We start from the raw sequence: 25,515 nt of genomic DNA, 5'->3' as shown, positions 1-25,515 counted from the left end.
TAGTGGTGATGGTTTCACACCATTATGAATGTAATTATTGCCACTGAATTATATACTTAAAATGATTAAAGTAGAAAATTTGTTATATATATTTTACCACAATAAAAAAGAGAAAAAACAAGGTTACCAAATTAACAATGAAAACTATTTACATTTATAGGCAAATTTTGCCTTAGAAGGAAACATTTATCACTATAAATAAGACCCATCCAGTGAAGAACACCTAAGGGCTATCATGAACACTGACATGGATGGCGAAAACAAGTCAGTCATGTAGGTTTCTCTCAGATATTGCCACAAAAATTTGAGTCAAAGAAGCTCTGCAATGAAGATCTAATTGCAATGAAAAAGCAATTTATTGTGAAAATATTTCCTCACTAACAAATACCAAAGACTTTCAGAAGCTTTCAGGACATCAGAAAGATAAGATATTTTAAGACAAACGAGCAAATTTTGAATACAGATAAAATGCCCACATTAAGGAGCTGCTATGTCTGACTCAGAAAGATTTACCAGTGTATACATTATTAGATACCCATTTTAAAAGTCTCAGCCTGGCTGCCAAAGATGCAGAAAAAAACAACACACTGATATTATATCATATTCTTGCTCAAGTTTTAAAACTTAATAAATAGGCAATGAATCATACACATTTGGTTTGTCTTCTAAAATTTAAATTTGTTACTGAAATTGATATTTTGTGGTGTGAAATGGGTTTTCAAGAAGGAAACCCTAAATTAAAACAGTGTAGGGAATAATATGGGATAAATGACTAAATTTAGTGTCCATTATATAGTTATTATTCAGACACGATTACATCATAAAATTTGAGAATCATTTATAGTCAACATTTCTTTATTAGTAAAAAAGTCTACCAATTAGATAAGTTGCTTTACTTCCTTTTCTGTCTCTATAGCCTCTCACTATTTCCTCAGCTTTTTTCATAGAGATTCTCCCTGTATTTTTCTATACCTCATCCCACTCTCTCACCTCTAATATCACATTTTTTCTTATGTTTCAATGAAATTTTGGCCTTCCCAACTGTTTGCATTAAACTGAAAATAATTTTACAATTAAGGAATGGGGAACATAAAACAAACACTTCAAGAAATATTCAGGAAATCATAAATGCCTACTAACATATTTTAAATGAAATACAGGAACTCACTTAAGTTAGAAAAATGAATGTTTTATAACAATCAGAGAGGTATTTGTGGAAAACAATATCCTTGTATAAAAACTATACCTAGAATTTGTTATATTATATAGTATAAAACTTTATTCTTATTTTTATCTAGATATAAAACTTCTGTAATTTTATTTTAATAAAATAGTTACAGATACTGCAACATTATGGTTTTTTGGGTTTTTTTTTCCCCCTTGAGATGGAGTCTTGCTCTGTCGCCCAGGGTGGAGTGCAATGGCACTATCTTGTCTCACTGCAACCTACACCTCCTGGGTTCAAGCAATTATCCCACCTCAGCCTCCCAAGTAGCTGGGATTACAGGCACATGCCACCATGCCTGGCTAATTTTTTGTATTTTTAGTAGAGACGGGGTTTCACCATGTTGGCCAGGCTGGTCTCGAACTCCTGACCTCATGATCTGCCCGCCTCGGCCTCCCAAAGTGTTGGGATTACAGGCGTGAGCCACCGTGCCCAACCAATGGTCTTTATTAAATGTAATGAACTACCCCAAATTCTTCTCCCAAAACACTGATAAATTTTGTGTAATAAAGACAATCTACTTTTGTTTCCATGGTGTTTTCCTCCCATTCTCAGTTGTAATGCCAAAAACAGTCTGATAATCTCCCCAATCTTTTATGTCTGTGTCTCTTCCAAGGTTGTGGAAAAATGCTATTATAACTGAAACTACAGTCCTCAGGGAATTATCTGTATAAAAATGTAGATTTCTGTTTTCTAACCTATGTAACCTTAATGTAAATTACATTCTCTAAAATTTCATTAGGTGCTCCTATATAATAAGGAAAAAGCATAAAGGTCATTACCTTTGCAATGAATATACTGCTTCTTACTTTTCTGGTTAGCGAGTTGTTTATCACTTGTAATTGGTAAATAAAGACTAACTCTTTATTCTTAACCATTCATATGTTTCTACAAACTATCTGAACAGATGAAAGCAATTGTATACCACTGTCAGAATATAGGATATTCAGAGAATAGTAATTTCACATCTCAAAGTAATTAATTTTAAGATAGCTTCTAAGAAAAGTTAGACATAAAAAGTAGAAACTGGGTTGTATTAAGAATCTGTTACGTATAATACATTGAATTTAGTTCTAGACACCTTGGTAATTAAGCACTATAAGCTTCGTATACAAATATTTTATTACAAAAATTATATGCCAAGAAGCTGGGGCTACAGGTGTGCACCACCATGTTGGGCTAATATCTTATTTTTGTACAGATGGGGTCTCACTATGTTGCCCAGGCTGGTCTGAAACTCCTGGGCTCGAGTGATCCTCCTATCTTGGCTTCCCAAAGTGTTAGTTTACAGGTGTGAGCCACTGTGCCTGACCTTGTTTTTAAACAAAATTTTAGTTCTCTTAGATATATAGAACACAACATTTGAGTTTAGTAAAACAATTGACATAAAGCATATATATGCTTTACTGGCAAAAGCCCTGAAGAAAAAAATTCCTCATATTTCTTATCCTACTAACGAAGTCAGATACTTACACAGTATTCTGATGTATTTCCTAATGATTTATAGAATATCTATATTTCCTCTCTATAAAATATACCAAACCACAAAGCACAACCAACTGCTCATATTTTTTAAAAGAAACAAAAAAAACCAGAAAACTAAGGTCTCTAGAAGAAAATTATTTAAAATCAGACAAAAAAAATCAGAAGACAATACCTTCAACAGTTGGCTGCATTTCTTCTGTTTTTGGAATAAAAATTCTGATTACACTTGTGTTGACATAAATCAAAGGTAAATTGCGGGATGTCAGCGTATGGGTCCTCATGGGCTGACCAGGAGATTTTCTTTTCTCTTTTTGGGTCTTTGGTAGTTTTGCTTGAAATATACTTGCAATGGCATTAAGTAAAGGAAAATAAAGAACAATATCAAAAGCTTGTGCTGAAAGAAGAATTTCATGAAGAAAATGAGGAGAACCATCCATTAGGCCTTCAGATAACTTATGAAAACTTCTTCGCTCATTTCTTGATGTTAACTTGTGGCGGACATTTTTTGTCACAGCTTTTGTGTATGTCAGAGAGAGGAATCCATGCTGCTGATGAGTGCCATCTAGAAGTTTTGTAGTTGTCTGTTGCAAAAAAAAGGAAATCACAATACACAGTTCATTAAAAACATTTTTAAAAAAATTGGAAAGAAGAAAATGACCTCAGTGAGTATTTTTACCTCTTGGTCTTACCCTACACTTCTTAATAAACACATGACTGATCAATTCTGCATATGTTGGCAAAAAGCTTCTAAGATGGTTAGAATGACTGAACTAAATATGGGAATCCTGAGTTCCAGTTCTAGATCTTGAGGGAGGTTATTAATCTTTTTGTGGCTATTTCTGTGACTTCTGCATTTCCTGTAACATTAAGAATTTGAGGCTGGGGTAGCTCATGCCTGTAATCCCAACACTTTGGGAGGCTAAGGTGGGCAGATAACTTGAGGCCAGGAGTTCGAGACCAGCCTGGCCAACATGGTGAAATCCCATCTCTACTAAAAATACAAAAAATTAGCCAGATGTGGTGGCGTGGTAGTACATGCCTATAATCCCAGTTGCTTGGGAGGCTGAGGCACAAGAACCGCTTCAACCCGGGAGGCAGAGGCTGCAGTGAGCCGAGATTGAGCCATTGCACTCCAGCCTGGGCAACAAAGTGAGGCTCTGTCTCAAACAAAAAAACATAGGTTGGAAAAGACTATCTTGATTTTATCTTTTCATTTCGTGATAATTTTTCATTATGAGTACTAAGAGGCTGTCATAAAAAGCATCACAGGTCACAGAAGGGTTGTTTACTCAGGTGAAATTGAAATAACCACATTATATATTTTTATTTGAGACCAAATCTGAATAGGCCAGATGATTACCTTCACTAGACAGGATATAACATTTGTGAAAATGGAGTTTTTCCTTCAATAATTTGGCTAATTTATACAAAGACAGAGCCTACAAAAGAAGCCTCATTGATACCATGCTTTGATAACTGAACTAAATAAACAGTTACTGCAAACTTAAACAGTAATGTGATGCAACAATATAACATTTGTCTTTCAGAACTTGCCTATTATCAATAGCTAACACATTGTTTATAAAATCTAATTATCACTATCTTGTAAATCATAATCTTTTGGTATACTACTATATTAGTACACATATAACATTTAACTGAGAGTAAAAAAATTATCATAACTTCAATATTTTTGGTAAAACTATCTCAATTAGCTCTCCTATTCAAATTGAACACTATAAACAAGTTATAGTAAAACAGCATGCTTTTAAAAGAGTAAAGTAAAATGTATACTTTTGTATTCCTCAACGTACAAAAAGAGTATCACTTGAAAAAAATCTTCCTCAACCAATTAATAGACATAAAATATTGTTTTGGAAATTGCTCAGCATAGAATTAGAGGAGAACTGTTATATTCCACATTCTCTGCCCCTCTTTCCAACACCTGAACAAGTTAGTAGGGTCCAAAGAGGAGATTTTTAAGAGGAGAAGTGAAATGGAACAAAGCAAAAAGAAGAAAATATATTCACATAAACAGAAAAAAAAGAGAAATAGGAAAGCAGTAATGAGTCTGAGCTATATTATCTCATCACTTCTACATTTCTTTTGCTTCCATTTTCTTCCTCTCATTTTGTTGCCTATCACCCACTGACGTGGTGAGAGGAAAAAATATGCAATTCAGTTATCACTGCTAATTTTGCTTTTAATTTAGACTTTATAATGAAGGAAGATAAGAAAATAAATTATCTTTGTATTTTTTAATTGACCATTAAAAAAACCCTGGAAAGTAAGCATTAAATGGTTGTGCAATATAATCATCTTTCCCCATAATAGCCTGCTCTCAAAGCATTTTTCACTGTTCCCAACATTTTCACTGTTTCTCTTCTGATTCCCCTTCTTTTTTATTTCTGCACTCAAAAACAAAAAGATGTATAGTAAAGCAAGAAAAGTGCTACCAGTTTTATTAGCATGTTCTGGACAATGAGCAATAGTAGCTGGAGAAGGATTGTTAAGGTGTACCCCCAGTGGAAGAGGCCACAGTGACCACAGGGATGTTGTCTGTTCTACGTGTCTCAACTGGGGAGAGGGTTACTACTGACCACTAATCTAAAAAAATCTAACTCATAATAAATCTTTATTAATAGCAACATTTGAATCCTGGAAAGAGTATAAAAGGTATTTCAATGTATAAATGTTTTAATTTGGAAAAATATTTTAAACATGTGGAATGTAAGCATACTTGAAAGGTAAGCTACATGAAGAAAGGGTGTTGTTGTTTTTTTTTTTAACTGCTGCATCCCTAACTCCCTTAACACAAGGCAAAAAGTGAATACTAGTTGAGGTAATATAAATATCACTTTTCATACCGTAATAATACTTTATACTATTTAAAATAAAATGTTAAAAAACACTAAGTAAAGAAACTTTTTAAATGGCATTTAATTTATAAATTTAGAAAAAATTTCTGAAGAATATTAATGATAAATTTAGGGTTTCTTTATGAATATTTGTTAAAATTATTAAGAATGTTTTTCATAGACACCAATGAACATTCCAAGAGAGGAAAATAAATCTAAACACTTCCTCTAACACAAAAGTCACATTTTTTTCCTGCATTAAAGATTAGAGACTATTGCTAGTAAAAGCTCAAAATAAAATCAGAACATATCACTTGCTATGCAAATACACTATTAAAAATTAAATTTAAGAACAAAGTTAACTTTAAGAATATCAGTTAAAAGAATTAGCTTAAGAACATATCCAGATATGTTGTACCATTAAAAAAGGCAAGGTTCTAAACTTCTAAAAGTCACTGATATAGCCTTGTATTCATCTACCTAATCAATGACAGAAATGCAATCTTGTTCAGATTCAAGAAGGTACCACACAAGTTACTTTGATTTAGTTGTAAGAAAACAATGGCATAATAATAGATAAAAAAATTTTAAAAAGCAATCTTATTAAGAATCCTAAGAGGAATGACAAAAGCAGTATCGGTCAACTCTTGATCATTCAATACATGCACAATTTAAAAAAATATAATGAATGTTCTACTTTGATTTCCTTATATTGATGGTAAAATTAGTCTGTACTCATGCAAGTGACCCAGAAACAGGTTATAGTGGAAAAGCAGTTTTATGATTTTAAATTACATTATACTTCATTTATAAAGTTTATGACATGGAGGAAAACACAAATCAAGAGTTCACTCTATGAATCATTCAATTCTTTCTCTGGGTTTCCTGTTAATGGGAGTTGTGTAGCATAATTTAAAAGTAATTTCTTACAGAAGGAAAGAAGCCAGAGCAATTACTGAAAGGGTCCTGCTTGCTGATGGGTCGAACCAACAAGGTGCGTCTGTTCAGCTTGTCAGTACAGGAAAGGAAGACACCTCCACATTGCCCCAAAGACCAACACTCTTCCCCAAGGCTTGAGGTGATGGACAGGAGCAAAGAAGGTGAAAAGACAAAAAGCAATAAAAGCCATAAGCAAAAAAAAATCTGGATAGTTTTAAATTCTCCTCAAGTTCACATAAATTTAGGTTTGAGCAACTGCTAGGTATGGCCTCTGCCTGGACCATCTTCTGCAAAAGCAATGTTAATGAAAGTAAACAAAAAATAATTGCTTTTAGTATAAAATTACTACTTCTAGTCTATGGTAAAGAACAATCCAGCATGAACTCACATAAGAATTGGGAAACAATTCTAAAAAGTCAACACAATAGTACATTAAAGATAAAGTATATTAACAAAAGCAAGCCTACCTTTGCCTTTTTGATAAATTTACTTAATTGTTATAACAGGAAGATGGTTACAAAACAAGAGCAGTTTCAAAGAATAAATAGCTTTAAATTTATATGTAATTTTGAAGAAACAGGCTAATAAGAATTTATTCTGAACTCAAATTCTTGTAACCATTAGTCCTATTTTATGAAATAACAAAGATAAACAGTTTAAAGTATATTTTCAAAAATCATAGTAACTAAATGGGTCTCACCACAGATTTTTCTTTGCATTGTAGAAATACTCCTTCAAAATGTCCTGACTGCCAACCTTCCCCTGGCCTGGAAAACATAAGTTCACCTTATCTGTTCTCTTCAATTTTTCTGAGTTAAGAAATTGAACATACATAACTATTTCAAATAAGTCTAAAGTTCACAACACTGCACTGAACTAAAACATAAATCTGACAATGCAATCAATAGAACAATTTACATTAGCATCACACTGTGATAGTTCTGCATAAGAACATTTGTCTTCATGGTAAATTATATATTTATTTGGCTGATTATTTACTTCCATCTCCTCCATAAGAGTAACATCTATGTCTATTTTTCTTTTTTAAAGATGGAGCCTTGCTCTGTTGCCCAGGCTGGAGTGCAATGGCACAATCATAGCTCACTGTAACCTTGAACTCCTGGGCTCAAGCAATCCACCCACCTCAGCCTCCCCAGCAGCTGGAACTACAGGCATACACCACCATGCCCAGCTACTTTTTGTGTGTATGTGGTGATGGGGTCTTGCCATCTTGTCCCAGCTGGTCTCAAACTCCTGGGCTCAAGCAATCCCCCTGCCTTGGCCTCCCAAAGTGCTGGGATCACAGGTGTAAGCCACCATGCCAGGCTATTTTTCTTAAACACTACATCCCCAGTACTCATTTAGCATAGCACTTGGTGCATACCACATACATAAGAAACGTATGTTTTTAATAAATTAATAAATTATCTGAATATTTATAATTTATATAAATTTAGTGGTACAGTCAGGGATAAAGTACAACATAATACGTAATATTCATGACATTAAAAATTACTTCAGCTAAAATATTGTATTATCACTTGCAAAGATCATTTTGATACAGACACATACCATTTCAAAGGAACTAAAGAGTTGAACATTCTATTATCAAAAGCCAATTAATAATTCACTGTTTAATATGACAAAAATAATTATCATATCCATATACATAATAATCATCTGTGAGATGAGAAAGAGTCATCAAAGTGCTTAGGAAATGAGCTATTGCTCCATCTCAGTGCATGATTATATTGGTATAGAGAATGGATGGGAAGTATACAGCAAAAACCAGAGCCGTCAACCGTGTTGCAGGCATCTTAGCAAATATAAAACATAGAAAATAAATTATGTAAGATTATTAGTAAAAGTAGCTTATTTCATTTAATATGGCAATGTATATATTTATGAACAGATTTGTCATCTTATAAAACAAAATTTTATTATACTCCATACATGAACAAATACTAAGTAAAATTAATCAATGCATCTGTTAAGAACCCTCTTTGAGAATAAGTACAGGCATACCTCGGTTTTATGGGCTTTGCTTTATTGCATAGTGCAGATGTTATGTTTTACCCAAATTGAAGGTCTGTGGCAGCCTTACATTGAGTAAGTCCATCAGCACTATTTTTTCCAACAATATATGCTGACTTCCAGTCTCTGTGTCACATGTTGGTAATTCTTATAATATTTCAAACTTTTTCATTATTATTATATCTGTTATGGTGATCTGTGATCAGTGATTTTTGACATTATCATAATTATTTCAGGACATCATGAACAGTGCCCAAATAAGACACAAACTTAATTGATCAATGCTGTGTGTTTTCTGATTGCTCCACTGACCCCACTATTTCCCATCTTTCTCCCTCACCCCAGGTCTTCCTATTCCCTGAAACCTAACAATATTGAAATGAAGCCAATTAATAACCCTACAATGGCCCCTAAGTGTTCCAGTGAAAGAAGAGTTGCAAATCTCTCACTTTAAATAAAAATCTAAAAATGATTAAGCTTAGTGAGGAAGGCATGTCAAAAGCTGAGATAGGCAGAAAACAAAGCTTCTTGTGCCAAGTTGTGAATGCAAAGGAAGGTTCTTGAAGAAAATTAAAAGTGCTACTCCAGAGAACTTGCAAATGATAAGAAAGTGAAACAGCCTTATTGCTGACAGGCAGAAAGTCTGAGTGGTCTGGGTAGAGGATCAAACCAGACATACCATTCTGTTAAATCCAGAGCAAGACCCTAACTCTCTTCAATTCTATAAATTGAGAGAAGGAAGAAAGCTGCAGAAGTTAAGTTTGAAGCTAGTAGAAGTTAGTTCAGGAGGCTTAAGGAAAGAAGCCATCTCTATAACATTAATGTGCAACATGAAGCAACAAGTGCTGATTGATAAGTGGCAGCAAGTCATACAAAAGATGTAGCTCAGTTCACTGATGAAGGTGGCTACACTAATAGATTTTCAGTGTAGACAAAACAGCCTTCTCTTGGAAGAAGATGCCATCTAAGACTGATAGCTAGAGAGGAGAAGTCAATGCCTGGGTTTAAAGCTTCAAAGGACAGGCTGACTCTCTTGTTAGAGGTGAATGCAGCTGGTGAAGTTGAAGATAAGGCTCATTTACCATTCTGAAAATCCCGGGACCCCTAAGAATTATGTTAAATCTACTCTTCTCCTGTGCTCTATACATGGGAACAACTAAGCTTGGATGATAGCAAATCTGTTTACAGCATGGTCTCCTGAATATTTTAAGCCCTTTGTTGAGAATGACTGCTTGTTTAGAAAAAAAAATCCTTTGAAAATATTACTGCTCATTGACAATGCACCTGTGGGTCACCGAAGAGTTCTAATGGAGATATACAAGGAGATGAATGTTGTCTTCACGCCTGCTAACATCCATTCTTCAGCTTATGGATCAAGCAGTAATTCTGTCTTTCAAGACTTATTACTTAAGAAATACATTCTGTAAGGCTACAGTGTGTTAGTCCATTTTGCATTGCTATAAAGGAATACCTGAGACTGGGTAATTTATAAAGGAAAGAGGTTTATTTGGCTTATTGTTCTGCAGGCTGTACAAGCATGGCACTATCATCTACTTGGCTTCTGGTGAGGCCTCAGGAAGCTTTTACTCATGGAAGAAGGCAAAGCAGAACAGGTGTGTCACATGGTAAGAGAGTAAGCAAGAGAGTAAGCAAGAGAGAGCAGGGAGATGCTATGCTCTTTTTAAATAACCAGCTCTTGCATGAACTAAGAAATCGAGAGCTTCACTTGTTACCGTGGGGAGGCACCAAGCCATTCATGAGAGATCCTCCCCTATGACCCAAATATCTCCCACTAGGCCCAACCTCCAACACTGGGGACCATATTTCCACATGAGATTTGGAAGGGACATATATCCAAACTGTATCAGATAGTGATTCTTCCGAAGGTTCTAGGCAAAGTAAATGGAAGCACCTTCTGTAAAAGATTCATCACTGTAGACACCATTAAGAACATTCATGATTCATGGGAGGAGGTAAAAATATCAACATTAACAGATGTTTGTAAGAAGTTGATTCCAGCCCTCATGAGTGACTTTGAGGGTTTCAAGACCTCACTGGAGGAAGTAATGGTAGATGTGGTGAAAACAATGTGAGACCAAGAATTAGGAGTGGAGCCTAAAGATGGGGCTGAATTGCTATAATCTCATGATGAAACTTGAATGGATGAGGAGTTGCTTCTTATGAATGAGCAAAGAAAGTGGTTTCTGGAGATGGAAACTACTCCTGGGGAAGATGCTGGGAACATTGTTGAAATGACAACAAAGGATTCAGAATATTCCATAATCTCATTTTTTACAGCAGCAGCAAAGTTTGAGAGGACTGACTCTAATTTTGAAAGAAGTTCTGTTGTGGGTAAAATGCCACTAAACAGCATCACATGCTACAGAGAAATCTTTTATAAAGAAAGATTCAATCCATGTGGCAAACGACATCATTGACTTATTTTAAAAAATTGACACAGCTACCCTAACCTTCAGCAACCACCACCCCGATCAGTCAGCAGCCATCAACATCAAGACAAGACCTTCCATCAGCAACAAAATTATGACTCATTGAATGCTCAGATGATCATTAGCACATTTTAGCAATAAAGCATTTTTAAATTAAGGTATGTACATTTTAAAATACATAATGCTATTGTACACTTCACAGACTACAGTATAAACACAACTTTATATACACGGAGAAACCAAACAATTTCTGTCACTTCCTTTATTGAAATATTCACTTTATTGGAGTAGTCTGGAACCAAACTCTCAATATGGCCGAGGTATGCCTGTATAGTATTTATTTTAATAACCAGCCAAATTAAAACAGAAAAAGTCTTATGGTAACTTTGTTCAAAGAAAAATACAGATTTTCTTATATTCATTATTCATTATTTACCTGCTTCTATAGTGATCAATATTGAAACTCTCTATTTTACATTTCACTTTGGTATATACATCCTGGACATCTATGGAAGCACTGAGATCTTCTAGTTCACTGACCATACAAACCTCTGCAATAAGAAACAAGCAGTAATATCAACACAGTCTTCACAATTAATATTAAAACTTTCTATTTTACATTTCACATTGACAAATGCATGCTGGATATGTACAGAGGCGCTGAGATCACAAAAGCTTCTAGGATAATAAGCAAATCAGCATAGGCCCGTTGATTAAGATAAGACATTTATTTCAAGAAAGTGGAAAGCCCAGTTAATGTCTGGAGTGTTATATTTGATATCAGTCAAGGATTTTCCCAATACTTTTAGTGACAATACTATAATTTACCAATATGACCATTGAGGAAAATTTCTCACGGTCTTTTAGATGAATTTTAATACAAACAGGACAAAATTTATGTATTATAAAGTCAAGGAAAATATGTATACATAAACCTTTAATGTTAATAAGATTCAACATTCTAGCACTGCAACTAGAAATTACTTGAATTAGAGCTAATAATACTTATTTAATTATAAATGACAATAATAAATTACATTTAATATTTCTTCCAAAATAGCATTTAATATTTGCACTTCTCAGTAAAGAAGAAAAGTAACCCAGGCCGGGCATGATGGCTCCTGCCTATAATCCCAGCACTTTGGGAGGCCAACGTGGGTGGACCACCTGAGGTCAGGAGTTCAAGACCAGCCTGACCAACATGGAGAAACCCCGTATCTACTAAAAATACAAAATTAGCCTGGTGTGGTGGCGCACACCTGTAATCTCAGCTATTCGGGAGGCTGAAGCAGGAGAATCGCTTGAACCCGGAAGGCAGAGGTTGCAGTGAGGCAAGGTCACGCCAGTGCACTTCAGCCTGGGCAACAAGAGCAAAACTCCGTCAAAAAGGAAAGACAGACAGACAGAAAGAAAAGAAAAAGAAAGAAAGAAAGAAAAAGGAAGAAAGAAAGAAGGAAAGAAGGAAAGAAAGAAAGAAAGGAGGGAGGGAGGGAGGGAGGGAGGGAGGGACAGAGGGAGGGAGGGAAGAAAGAAAAGGAATCCTGTACCTGTGCCTTTATTTTCAGGATCTGGAGCAAAGAGTTTTATAGTAATTTTGGGAAGCACCCACTGCATCCATAAACTAACACGTCCACTGGTTCCGCCAATATTACTTGTAGTTTGTTCCAAGGTCACAGAATCTGAGAATGGTGAGTCCTCACCTGCTTGTATAGAATCTCCCTGGGATGAGGAGAAAAAAAAATCTTACTTTGTAACATAAGCAAAAATAACAGAAAATACAAATTATAAATTAAAATCAGCAATTATTATTTGTAACTTTTTCACATCTTATATGCAAATGATAATCATATAAATGTTAATACCAATACACAATGCTAATATATAAACATATACTTCTCAAATGATTTTTATTGTTAGAAAGCACATGCATGTTTCCAGCTTCCTCTAAAAGTAGTTAAGATCTAGAAAAGGTTAAGATTAAACCAGTGAGTATGTTCCTATAGAGTAGAGTCTGCAAGCTACAGTGAAGGGGCTAATCTGTCTGTATTGGGGAATAAATTTTTACTAGATCACAGCCAAATCCGTTCATGTACTGACTGCATATGACTTCTTTTCAGCAGAGTTGAGTAGTTGCTACAGAGAAGCTACAATCCACAAAGTCTAAAGGTATTTACTAACTAGCCCTTTACAGAAAAATGTTTGTCTACCCCTTCTATAGAGTATTTATAATGGAATCTAGAATAACTATAGCAAAGTGATTATCAGTTTAAGAAACAGCAAAATATTAATCATGCCTTGCATGTTAATTAAGGAGACATTAAAAATTAGTAGATTTGACAATAGATTTTTAAAAATGTTTTATATGGTTAAAGGTTTCTTAGTGGAATAGAGCATAAGCTTATCCGATTTAACAAATACATACTGAACTCTGAATATGTATAGGGTCCTAAATTCAGTGCTAACGAACTTGCTGTCAAAGGCTTGTTTGTTTGTTTTGGTCTTTTCAGCAGCTTTTAGCAGGCCAGAATAAAATAAGCCCTTTTATTTAAAGTTGAACAGCTTCAGTCTCAAATGCAGAAGGGATGCTGCAATCATTGATATGTTGAGTTCTTTTAGGATTAGCTATGAAGTATTGGGTTCCTAAAATCCCAAACTTTGCTGTCCGTTTAAAACTTGCAAACAAAACTTGCAAGCTTAAACCCATATACTCTGAAAACTGATCAAACACAATATAACATTCTTATTTGTTTAAAAGATGTGCATATATTTACATATCAGTTACAGATACTTAGTTAAGCTTAGTCTGGCAAGCAGTATGGTGTACTGGGTTAAGGAAGTCAGATGCCAGTCATGTGATTTGAGGCAAGTAGTTTAACTTTTCAGTCTGTTTACTCCTCTGTAAAATGGTTATTATAGTGATATTTATCTCTTACAGTTAAGATTAAATAGCAATATGAATGTGAATGAAGAATATACACGTAGAAAATAGTTCATAAATTGTAGGTATAATTATCATTATCAAGTTGAATTAACGCTTAGGAAATTGTTCACTCACATTCTTATAGAATTCTCATTTTCTCATCTTTCTAACTTCAGACATGTTTTGTTTTGCTGTATATCCTCAATCTCCAATAGTTTATTGTTGCTTTGACTGTCTCAAACAAAAATATTAATTTCCTATGCTAACGAGTCATAACCAGTAGTCAACTGTCAGAACAAAACACCCGTTAAAATTTAAACAAAGACAATATAATATGGTCAGTATTCCATTTTCTATAGACAGGTTGTCAGAGCAGAAGCCACTAATCTCTAAACACTTAAAAGCAGGAATGATAATTAAAATCCTGTACAAAACAAACCAAAGTCCCGGCTCTCATTACCACAGACATGCCATCTAGACAAAGGTATATTCAGCTCCTACATGAGGCTTTTATTTTAACCTCATTGTTTTATAACATCTTTCAGTCAGAAGAAAATTCAATTTCCCTGCAACCTCAGAAGGGGCCCAATGGGGAAGATTTTCATAGAATGACAGGCAAGTGTTTATTGCAAGAACACTTAGGCACCAAGCATAGCAAAGTAACAGTGTTCTGGGATTTACTATTAGAGAAAATTGTAGAGTTAAACCTGAAGACAGTATAGTTACTCTTTGTCCCAAATACACCAAGCAAAGCAAATAGCTCACTGTTTGTGGGGTTTTCATATAAACGCTTTTACAAAATAAGTAGTTCTAAATCTGCTACAATAGAAATTCCTACAACTTGAGAAGCTATAAAAAAAAATCAGGTTTTTGGTTAGCTGTCTAATGCAACACAACATCTAACAAAAAGCACAAACTAATTCCAGATAAGGATGCTTATTAAATAAAAGGCAACATATATAGCCTTTCTTTATGGATAGGTTTATAGAGTAGAAGTATGCTTAAATTAAATCCTCCCTCCAACAGACAGAAGAACATCATATTCCAAGGATGGAGAACTGAGAGAAAATAGCATCTCGAATCAATAAGACTTCAGTTTTTAACACTACTTGGTATACTTGGTAAGAATGCTAAGAAAACTGTGGCTGCAAATTTAGTAAGCACTCCTCAGTAAAAGCTTTGCTGTACTTCCTCATGTAGTTTCAGTTTTCATTTTGGATTTACAGCATTTTGTTTGGTATTGTTAAACATGTTTGTGCATTAATTTTCTGCTCTGTTTCCAAATCTGTTGTGAAAATCAAGCCAGAAATGGAGATGCTGAACTATTTCCCCATACATCCTTAGGCCAAGTTCTAAAATAAACAGTTCAATTCTTTTACCATTTTGTTGCAAATTGACCAAATACTAAGTTTATTTTCCTAGGTGAATTTATCTTTGTTTATTTGGAAGAGCAAACACTTTATAGCCCTTCATCCTTGGCCTGCTTCACAGCTTAAGGATGATCATAGTTTTGGCCCCATGGCTACTCTATCTTATCAAAATAACTCCTGCATTCTTGTTCAATTACAAAACTTCCCAAAGGGCTAAACACTTCGACCACTGTTTGTACTTAAGTCAACAGTAACAAGTGCCCTGCTGTGGTCTCAACTACCTTTGCTCCCACTATTTCAATGCAAGAGTGGGAAAAAATAATTAAGTGTTTTAAGCTCAGTACTTAAGGTTCAAACTCATATTTCCCACTTTACCATGACTCAGACTGAAACACAGGAAGCTGCAGCAATATGTGCACAAAAGTACAGTGCTCCCTATCAACATGTCAGCATGAAAAGAATTACTCATAGTTTAAAGTATAAATCATCTAAGGATCATATAAACAAATACTTCCATTTAATACAAACAATTGTTAGAATGTGTTTTTTTTATTTTCATGAGCTTATTTTCTTTTTTTTATTTTTTGTTATTATTATACTTTAAGTTCTAGGGTACTTGTGCACAACATGCAGGTTTGTTACATATGTATACAAGAGCCACGTTGGTGTGCTGCACCCATTAACTCGTCATTTACATTAGGTATATCTCCTAATGCTTTCCCTAGAATGTGTTTTCTTAAATTAGATTCATTTACAGTAAGTTCTCTATATTCAATAGTTTTGACCCAACTAAGCAAGAAAACAATGTTTTAATAGTAAAATGTTTAAAAATTTTAATGATTGTTTTTGAATACAAATTGTAATTTAAAAAAATCAAACCTGCAATTTCAAAGTGTTCCCCAGATACATAATTAATATAAGTAACACAAGAAATGTAAGGTAACCTCAGATTATTAGCTTAAATTTACATGATAAAACTATCTGAGTTTTTAAAAATCAAGTAGCCAATAATTTAAAGACATTTTTATATGAATATTTTGAAACAGGAAAGGCTTTATACACAAAATATTGTGTTGAATGGTATGTGATGGCTAAACAATAACCTTCATTTTTCTAAACCTGTTTTGATATCTTTATTTTTTCCATAGATATTCAAATAAGATGATAGTCTAAATGTTATGATTTCTACATTCCGAATAAAAGTTTCTCTCTAAATGTTAAGGATAAAAACATTTAAAGAAAAATACGAACTGACATAAGTATTTTCAGGAGTTTTAAAACAATTACAACAAATTTTAAAAATAGCAATTGACTAAATTCAAACTAAATATACTATCTAAACGGTTGTTTGAATAATAATTTGAGGTAGATTACTGCATAGGTTAATTGCACTTGAATAACTGAAAAACTGACAAGAGTTTTGCTACTACAGCAAACTCTGTCAACAACTCTGAAGTTGATGCCAAACAACCTCTCAGTCCAATATTCACTTTTCGATTATCAATGTATGTTCAACAGTTACTGGACGTTAAAAAAGGAACCACTTCATGCTTAACTTTTTTAACTATGCTGATAATAAAGCAATTTTAATTCTTTTTTATTTATTTATTTATTATTATTATACTTTAGGTTTTATGGTACATGTGCGCAATGTGCAGGTTAGTTACATATGTATACACGTGCCATGCTGGTGCGCTGCACCCACTAACTCGTCATCTAGCATTAGGTATATCTCCCAATGCTATCCCTCCCCACTCCCCCAACCCCACAACAGTCCCCAGAGTGTGATGTTCCCCTTCCTGTGTCCATGTGTTCTCATTGTTCAATTCCCACCTACGAGTGAGAATATGCGGTGTTTGGTTTTTTGTTCTTGTGATAGTTTACTGAGAATGATGATTTCCAATTTCATCCATGTCCCTACAAAGGACATGAACTCATCATTTTTTATGGCTGCATAGTATTCCATGGTGTATATGTGCCCAATTTGAATTCTTGAATCAATAAACAATGCTTGTCACACTTTGCCATGACACTAAGCTTCCAAACATTGAGTAGTTAATATATCAATTTTTACTTTAGGTAGAGTTGTAAATAAATATTCTAGTATTCACTCAGCATTTTAGATTATTCTACAGCTTTGAAATTACTTCCTATACTACTGCTGTGATTAAGGAAGATATTACCAAAAACATTTTATATACACAGAAAAAGTTAAAATGAAAAAAAACACTAAATAATTTGCCTAAAATCACAACTCAGAGGAATTTAATTTTGTCAACAAAATATAATCCTTTAAAATCACATTTATTGAAACTACTGAAAACCCAGAGATCCAAAATATGATTTTATGTTGCTATAACAATTTCCCAAAGATATACAGGTTATAAAAGTATCCTGTAAGGGAAGAATGTGAGTATGTGTACTTGTGTACGTATGTATGTGTTTGCTTTGTTTACTTGTCATGAAGAGGAATCATCAAAATGTTAGTGCTTTTTTTTTTTTTTTCTGAGATGGAGTCTCGCTCTGTTGCCCAGGGTGGAGTGCAGTGGTGAGATCTTGGCTGACTGCAAGCTCCGCCTACTGGGTTCACGCCATCCTCCTGCCTCAGCCTCCCGAGTAGCTGGGACTACAGGCGCCTGCCACCACGCCTGGCTAAGTTTTTATATTTTTAGTAGAAACGGGGTTTCACCATGTTAGCCAGGATGGTCTCGATCTCCTGACCTCGTGATCCACCCGCCTCGGCCTCCCGAAGCGCTGGGATTATGGGCGTGACCCACTGCGCCCAGCCTAATGTTAGTGCTTTTAATGGCAGTTTTTATTGTTGTACTGTCCTATAAGCAAAATAGCATAAAAATTTTAATGAGTATAATTATATAATATTCCACTTTCTAGACCACTGACCTCAACAAAAATTTGACAGCTTCATCTAGCTGAAGTACAGTGTAGTATGTGCTTCATAAATTATAAAGTTTTATTTATCTTTAAAACCAATCCAACAGTGAGTGTGGCAGAAACAGGTGGCTGTATTCCCAAATTTTGCTCTCCCTTCTATAATACAAAGTTGTCTGTGAGTAACGGTAATCCAACTACGGGCTAAATTTCCCAGCCCACTTTGGAATTATGTTTATATGCACATCCATGCCCCATCACTAATATTATAAATTCCTCAAATGATAAAGGACTATGTCTTAATAACTTACATTTTAAAGAAAATACTGAATATTAATAAGCTAAGAATAAAATTTAAGAAATTCAAAAAACAACAGAATAAACCCAATAAAAAAGCAATGTCTATCTCAGCCTAAGTAGGGCAACAAAGTTACCCCAGATAATTTTTAAAAACAACTCTAAAGTGCATGTAGGTTTAAGGGCTTGATTTCATACTGCCTAAATGTTTCAAAAAACTTCTAGCTGTAAGATTAACAGTATAGGGGTCCCAGGCTAGTGGCAGCTGCTGAAGTCCCTTAGAGAAGCAAACACATAAAATGTCTTTGTCAGAGGACAGGCCCTCAACCACCATGTAAGGGCTTCATAGAAGAAGTTCCATTGATGAGAAACACCCAACACTAAATTACACAGTGCCAAAGAAAACAATCTAGCATGGACAAGATTTAAGAAAACAACAAGTGGTCAGATTCAACTCTAAAGAAGTTCAGATACCAGATCTGATTAAAAATAAAAGAAAACAATTATGTTTAAAATGATTAAGGACAAAAAAGAAACTGAAAATACAAACTCATATTGTATATATAGTTTCATGTATTTACATAAAAATATATGTAGTGACTTAATGAACATATGCATCTCTATGCCATGTACCACAATAAATGTGATTTAAATTAATCATAATGTGAGTTAGTATTCCAAAATTATTCAACATCTATATTATGAAGAAGAGTATGTTTATAACCTACTTTGAACCATACTTAAAATAAATTGGGGTTATCCTTTAATAAAGATAATGAGTGATGAATGGTGATGGAAAGTTTATATTTCACATCCAGTATGGCACTGAAACAATATAATCACTATTTGACATCTTTACTTCTGAGTCAGTGGAAGTCTCCCAGTCTGAATCATTTTACTTGTAATCTACAGTGTTTGACTTAACAAATATTTAAGATAGAAAAAAAGACAGTATAAAAAGTACAACTAACATGGAAAAAGTAAAAGCAATAAAGGGCCAGTTTGTCAATATGTCTTTGGCTATCTGTACAGAGTTTAATTACAGCCAAAAGAATGTTAGAGGTTTCCCTTGAGAAGAAAATTATAAAAAGAGATAATTATGGTAAACTTTAAAATATTGTCTAATATTTTCAAAATAAATTGGAAAATTTATTCAAAAACTACTAAAGTCCTCACCAGAGAAATTAGGAGACAAAATGAAATAAAAGGCAACCAAATTGGAAAGGAAAAAGTAAAATTATGTCTTTTAGCACATGACATGATCATATACGTATAAAACTAAAGATTCCAAGAAAACTTTTAGAACTAATCAATGAATTCCACAAAGTTGTGGGATACAACACCAACATACACAAATCAGTTGTGTTTCTATGCATTAAAAGCAAACAATAAAGAAAGAAAATTAACAGAATAATTCCCTTTACAATAGCATCTAAAATAATAAAATGCTTAAGAATAAACATAACTGAGGAAGTAAAAGACATAATGAAATATCTTTAAAAGAAATTAAGATGACACAAATAAATGGAAAGACATCCAGTGTTCATACATTGGAAGATTTAATATTAAGATGGTGAGTTATTTTTTAACGGATACAGAATTTCAGTTGGGGAAGATGAAAAAATACTGGAGACTGTTGTGAAGGTTGTACAGCAATGTGAATGTACTTAATACCATAGAATTGTATACATAAAATGGTAAAAACAGTACATTTTATGTTGTGTACATTGTACCACAACAAAAAAATCAAGCCAAAAAAGTTATAGTAATATAAAATCATGATTGTACAGTAACAAAAACACATTACATGTGTTTAGCATCTATATGTTCATTAGTTTTACTTGACATAAATTGGGTCACTGGAGTGGGATAGAAATATTTATCTTATCATTAAGTATTATTCTATCAATACATAGTATAAAGTTTAATTTCTAGGAACAAAGCTATATCAGTGTTGGAGATGGAAAAAGGATCAAGATGCTTCTCTATGTTCTCTTTAAAATTATTAAATTAGGGTCCTTTGTCCATATGGTCCTTACCATTTCATTCTCTTTTTCTTTTCTTTTCTTTTTTTTTAGATAGAGTCTTGCTCTGTCGCCCAGGCTGGAGTACAGTGGCACAATCTCAGCTCACTGCAACCTCTGCCTCCCAGGTTCAAGCGATTCTCCTGTTGCAGCCTCCCGAATCGGGATTACAGGCACACGCCACCACACCCAGCTAAGTTTTGTATTTGGAGTAGAGATGGGATTTTGCCATGTTGGCCAGGCTAATCACGAACTCCTGGTCTCAGCTGATCTGCCTGCCTCGGCCTCCCAAAGTGCTCAGACAACAGGTGTGAGCCACCACGCCCAACCCCTTCTCTCTCTCTTCAAATAATTTTCTAAATGACATATAAAATAAGCCTTTCAAATTTAGATCAGATATGTGTTATAGCCAAGTACCTTTTCAATTAAGATTACTTTTTTAACATGGAAATATATAGTGATTAGGAGAAATTTCAAATGAAAAGAGTTTTCTAGAGAGTAGGACAAGAGGGAACACTTGCTAACTCCTTTATAAAGACAGTATAATCTTCTAATCTAATACCAAAAGATGACAAGGCTATATAAGAAAAAAATATAGAATTCAATAGAATTATATACTTAAAATGGTAAAAATGGTCAGTATCACTCATGACTATAGATACTAAAATCCTAAACAATTAGCAACCTCAATCTAGCAATATCTATCACAACCAAATTGGGATTTTTCTAGAAATGCATGGTCAGTTGAACATGTGAAAATCAATCGATATAATTAGTCACATTAAGAGAATAAAGGAGATAAATTACGTATATAATAATTTCGAAGTCACTTCCAAGATGACAGAATAGGAACAGCTCTAGCCTACAGCTCCCAGTGAGATCGACGCAGAAGATGGGTGATTTCTGCATTTCCAACTGAGGTACCTGGTTCTTCTCATTGGGACTGGTTGGAGAGTGGGTGCAGCCCATGGAGGGTGAGCCAAAGCATGCTGGGGTGTCTCCTCACCCGGTAAGCACAAGGGGTCGGGGGATTTCCCTTTCCTGCCAAAGGAAGCCATGACAGACTGTACCTGGAGGAACGGTACACTCTCGCCCAAATACTGCGCTTCTCCCAGTCTTAGCAATCAGCAGACGAGGGGATTCCACCCTGTGCCTGGCTCCATGTGTCCCACTCCCAGGGAGCCTTGCTCACTGCTAGCGCAGCAGTCTGAGATCAACCTGCGAGGCAGGAGCCTGGCGGGGAGAGGGGTGTCCACCATTGCTGAGGCTTCAGTAAGTAAACAAAGTGACAGGGAAGCTCGAACTGGGCAGAGCCCACCGCAACTCAGCTAGGCCTACTGCCTCTCTAGACTCCACCTCTGTGGGCAGGGCATACTGAACAAAAGGCAGCAGACAACTTCTGCAGGCTTAAACGTCCCTGTCTGACAGCTCTAAAGAGAGTGGTGGTTCTCTCAGCATGTCATTCAAGCTCTGAGAATGGACAGACTGCCTCTTCAAGTGGGTACCTGATGCCCGTGTAGCCTGACCAAGAGACATCTCCCAGTAGGGGCCGACAGACACCTCATACAGGCGGATGCACCTCTGGGGTGAAGCTTCCAGAGGAAGAATCAGGCAGCAATATTTGCTGTTCTGCAATATTTGCAGTTGATACCCAGGCAAACAGGGTCTGGAGTAGAACTCCTGTAAATTCCAACAGACCTGCAGCTGAGGAGCCTGACTGTTAGAAGGAAAACTAACAAACAGAAAGGAATAGCATCAACATAAACATGAAGGACATCCACACCAAAACCCCATCTGTAGGTCACCAACATCAAAGAACAAAGGTAGATAAAACCACAAAGAGGGGAGAAACCAGAGCAGAAAAGCTGAAAATTCCAAAAACCAGAGCTCCTCTTCTCCTCCAAGAATTGCAGGTCCTCGCCAGCAATGGAACAAAACTGGATGGAGAATGACTTTGACGAATTGACAGAAGTAGGCTTCAGAAGGTCGGTAATAACAAACTTCTCCGAGCAAAAGGATCATGTTCGAACCCATCGCAAGGAAGCTAAAAACCTTGAAAAAAGGTTAGATGAATGGCTAACTAGAATAAACAGTGTAAACAAGACCTTAAATGACCTGATGGAGCTGAAAACCACAGTACAAGAACTAGGTGATGCATGCACAAGCATCAATAGTCGTTTCAATCATGTGGAAGAAAGGATATCAGTGATTGAAGATCAAATTAATGAAATAAAGTGAGAAGACAAGATAAGAGAAAAAAGAGTGAAAAGAAAGGAACAAAGCCTCCAAGAAATATAGGACTATATGAAAAGACCAAATCTACGTTTGATTGGTGAACCTGAAAGTGACGGGGAAAATGGAACCAAGTTAGAAAATACTCTTCAGGATATTATCCAGGAGAACTTCCGCAACCTAGAAAAGCAGGCCAACATTCAAATCCAGGAAATAGAGAGAACACCACAAAGATACTCCTCGAGAAGAACAACCCCAAAACACATAATTGTCATATTCACCAAGGTTAAAATGAAGGAAAAAATGTTAAGGGCAGCCAGACAGAAAGATCAGGTTACCCAAAAAGGGAAGCCCATCAGACTAACAGCGGATGTTTCAGCTCAAAACCACACAACTACATGAAAACTGAACAACCTGCTCATGAATGACTACTAGGTAAATAACGAAATGAAGGCAGAAATAAAGATGTTCTTTGAAACCAGTAAGAATGAAAACACAAAGTACCAGAATCTCTGGGACACATTTAAAGCAGTGTGTAGAGGGAAATTTATAGCACTAAATGCCCACAAGAGAAAGCAGGAAAGATCTAAAATCGACACCCTAAAATCAAAATGAAAAGAACTAGAGAAGCAACAGCAAACAAATTCAAAATCTAGCAGAAGACAAGAAATAACTAAGATCAGAGCAGAACTGAAGGAGATAGAGACACGAAAAACCCTTCAAAAAATCTGTAAATCCAGAAGCTGGTTTTTTGAAAAGATCAACAAAGTAGATAGACCACTAGCCACACTAATAAAGAAGAAAAGAGAGAAGAATCAAATAGACACAATAAAAAATAATAAAGGGGATATCACCACTGATCCCAGAGAAATACAAACTATCATCAGAGAATACTATAAACACCTCTATGCAAATAAACTAGAAAATCTAGAAGGAACGGATAAATTCTTGGACATATACACCCTCCCAAGACTAAACCAGGAAGAAGTCGAACCTCTGAATAGACCAATAACAGGCTCTGAAATTGAGGCAAAAATTAATAGCCTACCAACCAAAAAAAGTCCAGGACCAGATGGATACACAGCCGAATTCTACAAGAGGTACAAAGAGGAGCTGGTACCATTTCTTCTGAAACTATTCCAATCAACAGAAAAAGACGGAATCCTCCCTAACTCATTTTATAAGGCCAGCATCATCCTGATACCAAAGCCTGGCAGAGACACAACAAGAAGAGAATTTTAGACCAATATCCCTGATGAACATCGATGCGAAAATCATCAATAAAATACTGGCAAATCAAATCCAGCAGCTCATCAAAAAGCTTATCCACCACGATCAACTTGGCTTCATCCCTGGGATGCAAGGCTGTTTCAGCATATGCAAATCAATAAACATACTCCATCACATAAACAGAACCAATGACAAAAACCACATGAGTATCTCAAAAGATGCAGAAAAGGCCTTCAACAAAATTCAACAGCCCTTCATGCTAAAAACTCTCAATAAATAGGTACTGATGGAAGCTATCTCAAAATAAGAGCTATTTATGACGAACCCACAGCCAATATCATATTGAATAGGCAAAAACTAGAAGCATTCCCTTTGAAAACTGGCACAAGACAAGGATGCCCTCTCTCACCACTCCTAATCAATATAGTGTTGGAAGTTCTGACCAAGGCAAACAGGCAGGAGAAAGAAATAAAGGGTATTCAAGTAGGAAAAGAAGAAGTCAAATTGTCCCTGTTTGCAGATGACATGATTGTATATTTAGAAAACCCCATCGTCTCAGCCCAAAATCTCCTTAAGTTGATAAGCAACTTCGGCAAAGTCTCAGGATACAAAATCAATGTGCAAAAATCACAAGCATTTTTATCCACCAATAACAGACAAAGAGAGAGCCAAATCATGAGTGAACTCCCATTCACAATTGCTTCAAAGAGAATAAAATACCTAGGAATACAACTTACAAGGGATGTGAAGGACCTCTTCAATGAGAACTACAAACCACTGCTCAATGAAATAAGAGGACACAAACAAATGGAAAAACGTTCCATATTCATGGATAGGAAGAATCAATATCATGAAAATGGCCATACTGCCCAAGGTAATTTGTAGATTCAATGCCATCCCCATCAAGCTACCAATGACTTTCTTCACAGAATTGGAAAAAACTACTTTAAAGTTCATATGGAACCAAAAAAGAGCCCTCATTGCCAAGACAATCCTAAGTGGAAGAAAAAAAAAAAACTGAAAGGAGATGGCATCATGCTACCTGACTTCAAACTATACTACAAGGCTACAGTAACCAAAACAGCACGGTACTGGTACCAAAACAGAGATACAGACCAATGGAACAGCACAGAGGCCTCAGAAATAACACCAGACATCTACAACCATCTGATCTTTGACAAACCTGACAAAAACAAGCAATGGAGAAAGGATTCCCTATTTAATAAATAGTGCTGGGAAAACTGGCTAGCCCTATGTAGAAAGCTGAAACTGGATCCCTTCCTTAAACCTTATACAGAAAGTAACTCAAGATGGATTAAAGACTTAAATGTAAGACCTAAAACCATAAAAATCCTAGAGGAAAACCTAGGCAATACCATTGAGGACAGCGGAATGGGCAAAGACTTCATGACTAAAACACCAAAAGCAATGGCAACAAAAGCCAAAATAGACAAATGAGATCTAATTAAACTAAAGATCTTCTGCACAGCAAAAGAAACTCTCATCAGAGTGAACAGGCAACTTATAGAATGGGAGAAAATTTTTGCAATCTACACATCTGA

General features: G+C 35.2%; 1 protein-coding gene across 23 annotated transcripts in view; it reads right to left on the bottom strand.

The window, feature by feature from the left end:
- The window catches only part of VPS13B (vacuolar protein sorting 13 homolog B), a 915,151-nt gene that overhangs the window by 379,283 nt on the left and 510,353 nt on the right, over positions 1-25,515 (bottom strand). For 10 of the 23 annotated variants that reach the window (XM_054497598.2, XM_063669402.1, XM_054497604.2 and 7 more), the window contains 4 exons: positions 12,539-12,710; positions 11,428-11,542; positions 6,499-6,640; positions 2,883-3,291 (listed from right to left, as the gene is read on the bottom strand). In XM_054497598.2, coding sequence (XP_054353573.2) covers positions 2,883-3,291; positions 6,499-6,640; positions 11,428-11,542; positions 12,539-12,710 — 838 coding nt within the window. Of the gene's footprint in view, positions 1-2,882; positions 3,292-6,498; positions 6,641-7,207; positions 7,275-11,427; positions 11,543-12,538; positions 12,711-25,515 lie in introns of those variants that run through there. The other 13 variants (XM_063669399.1, XM_054497602.2, XM_054497607.2 and 10 more) reach the window with 3 other exon arrangements.

The sequence above is a fragment of the Pongo pygmaeus genome, chromosome 7, assembly GCF_028885625.2.
Source record: "Pongo pygmaeus isolate AG05252 chromosome 7, NHGRI_mPonPyg2-v2.0_pri, whole genome shotgun sequence".
Classification (NCBI taxonomy): domain Eukaryota; kingdom Metazoa; phylum Chordata; class Mammalia; order Primates; family Hominidae; genus Pongo; species Pongo pygmaeus.
The sequence above is the reverse complement of the archived record's forward strand: the minus strand, read 5'-3'. Positions and strand labels throughout refer to the sequence as shown.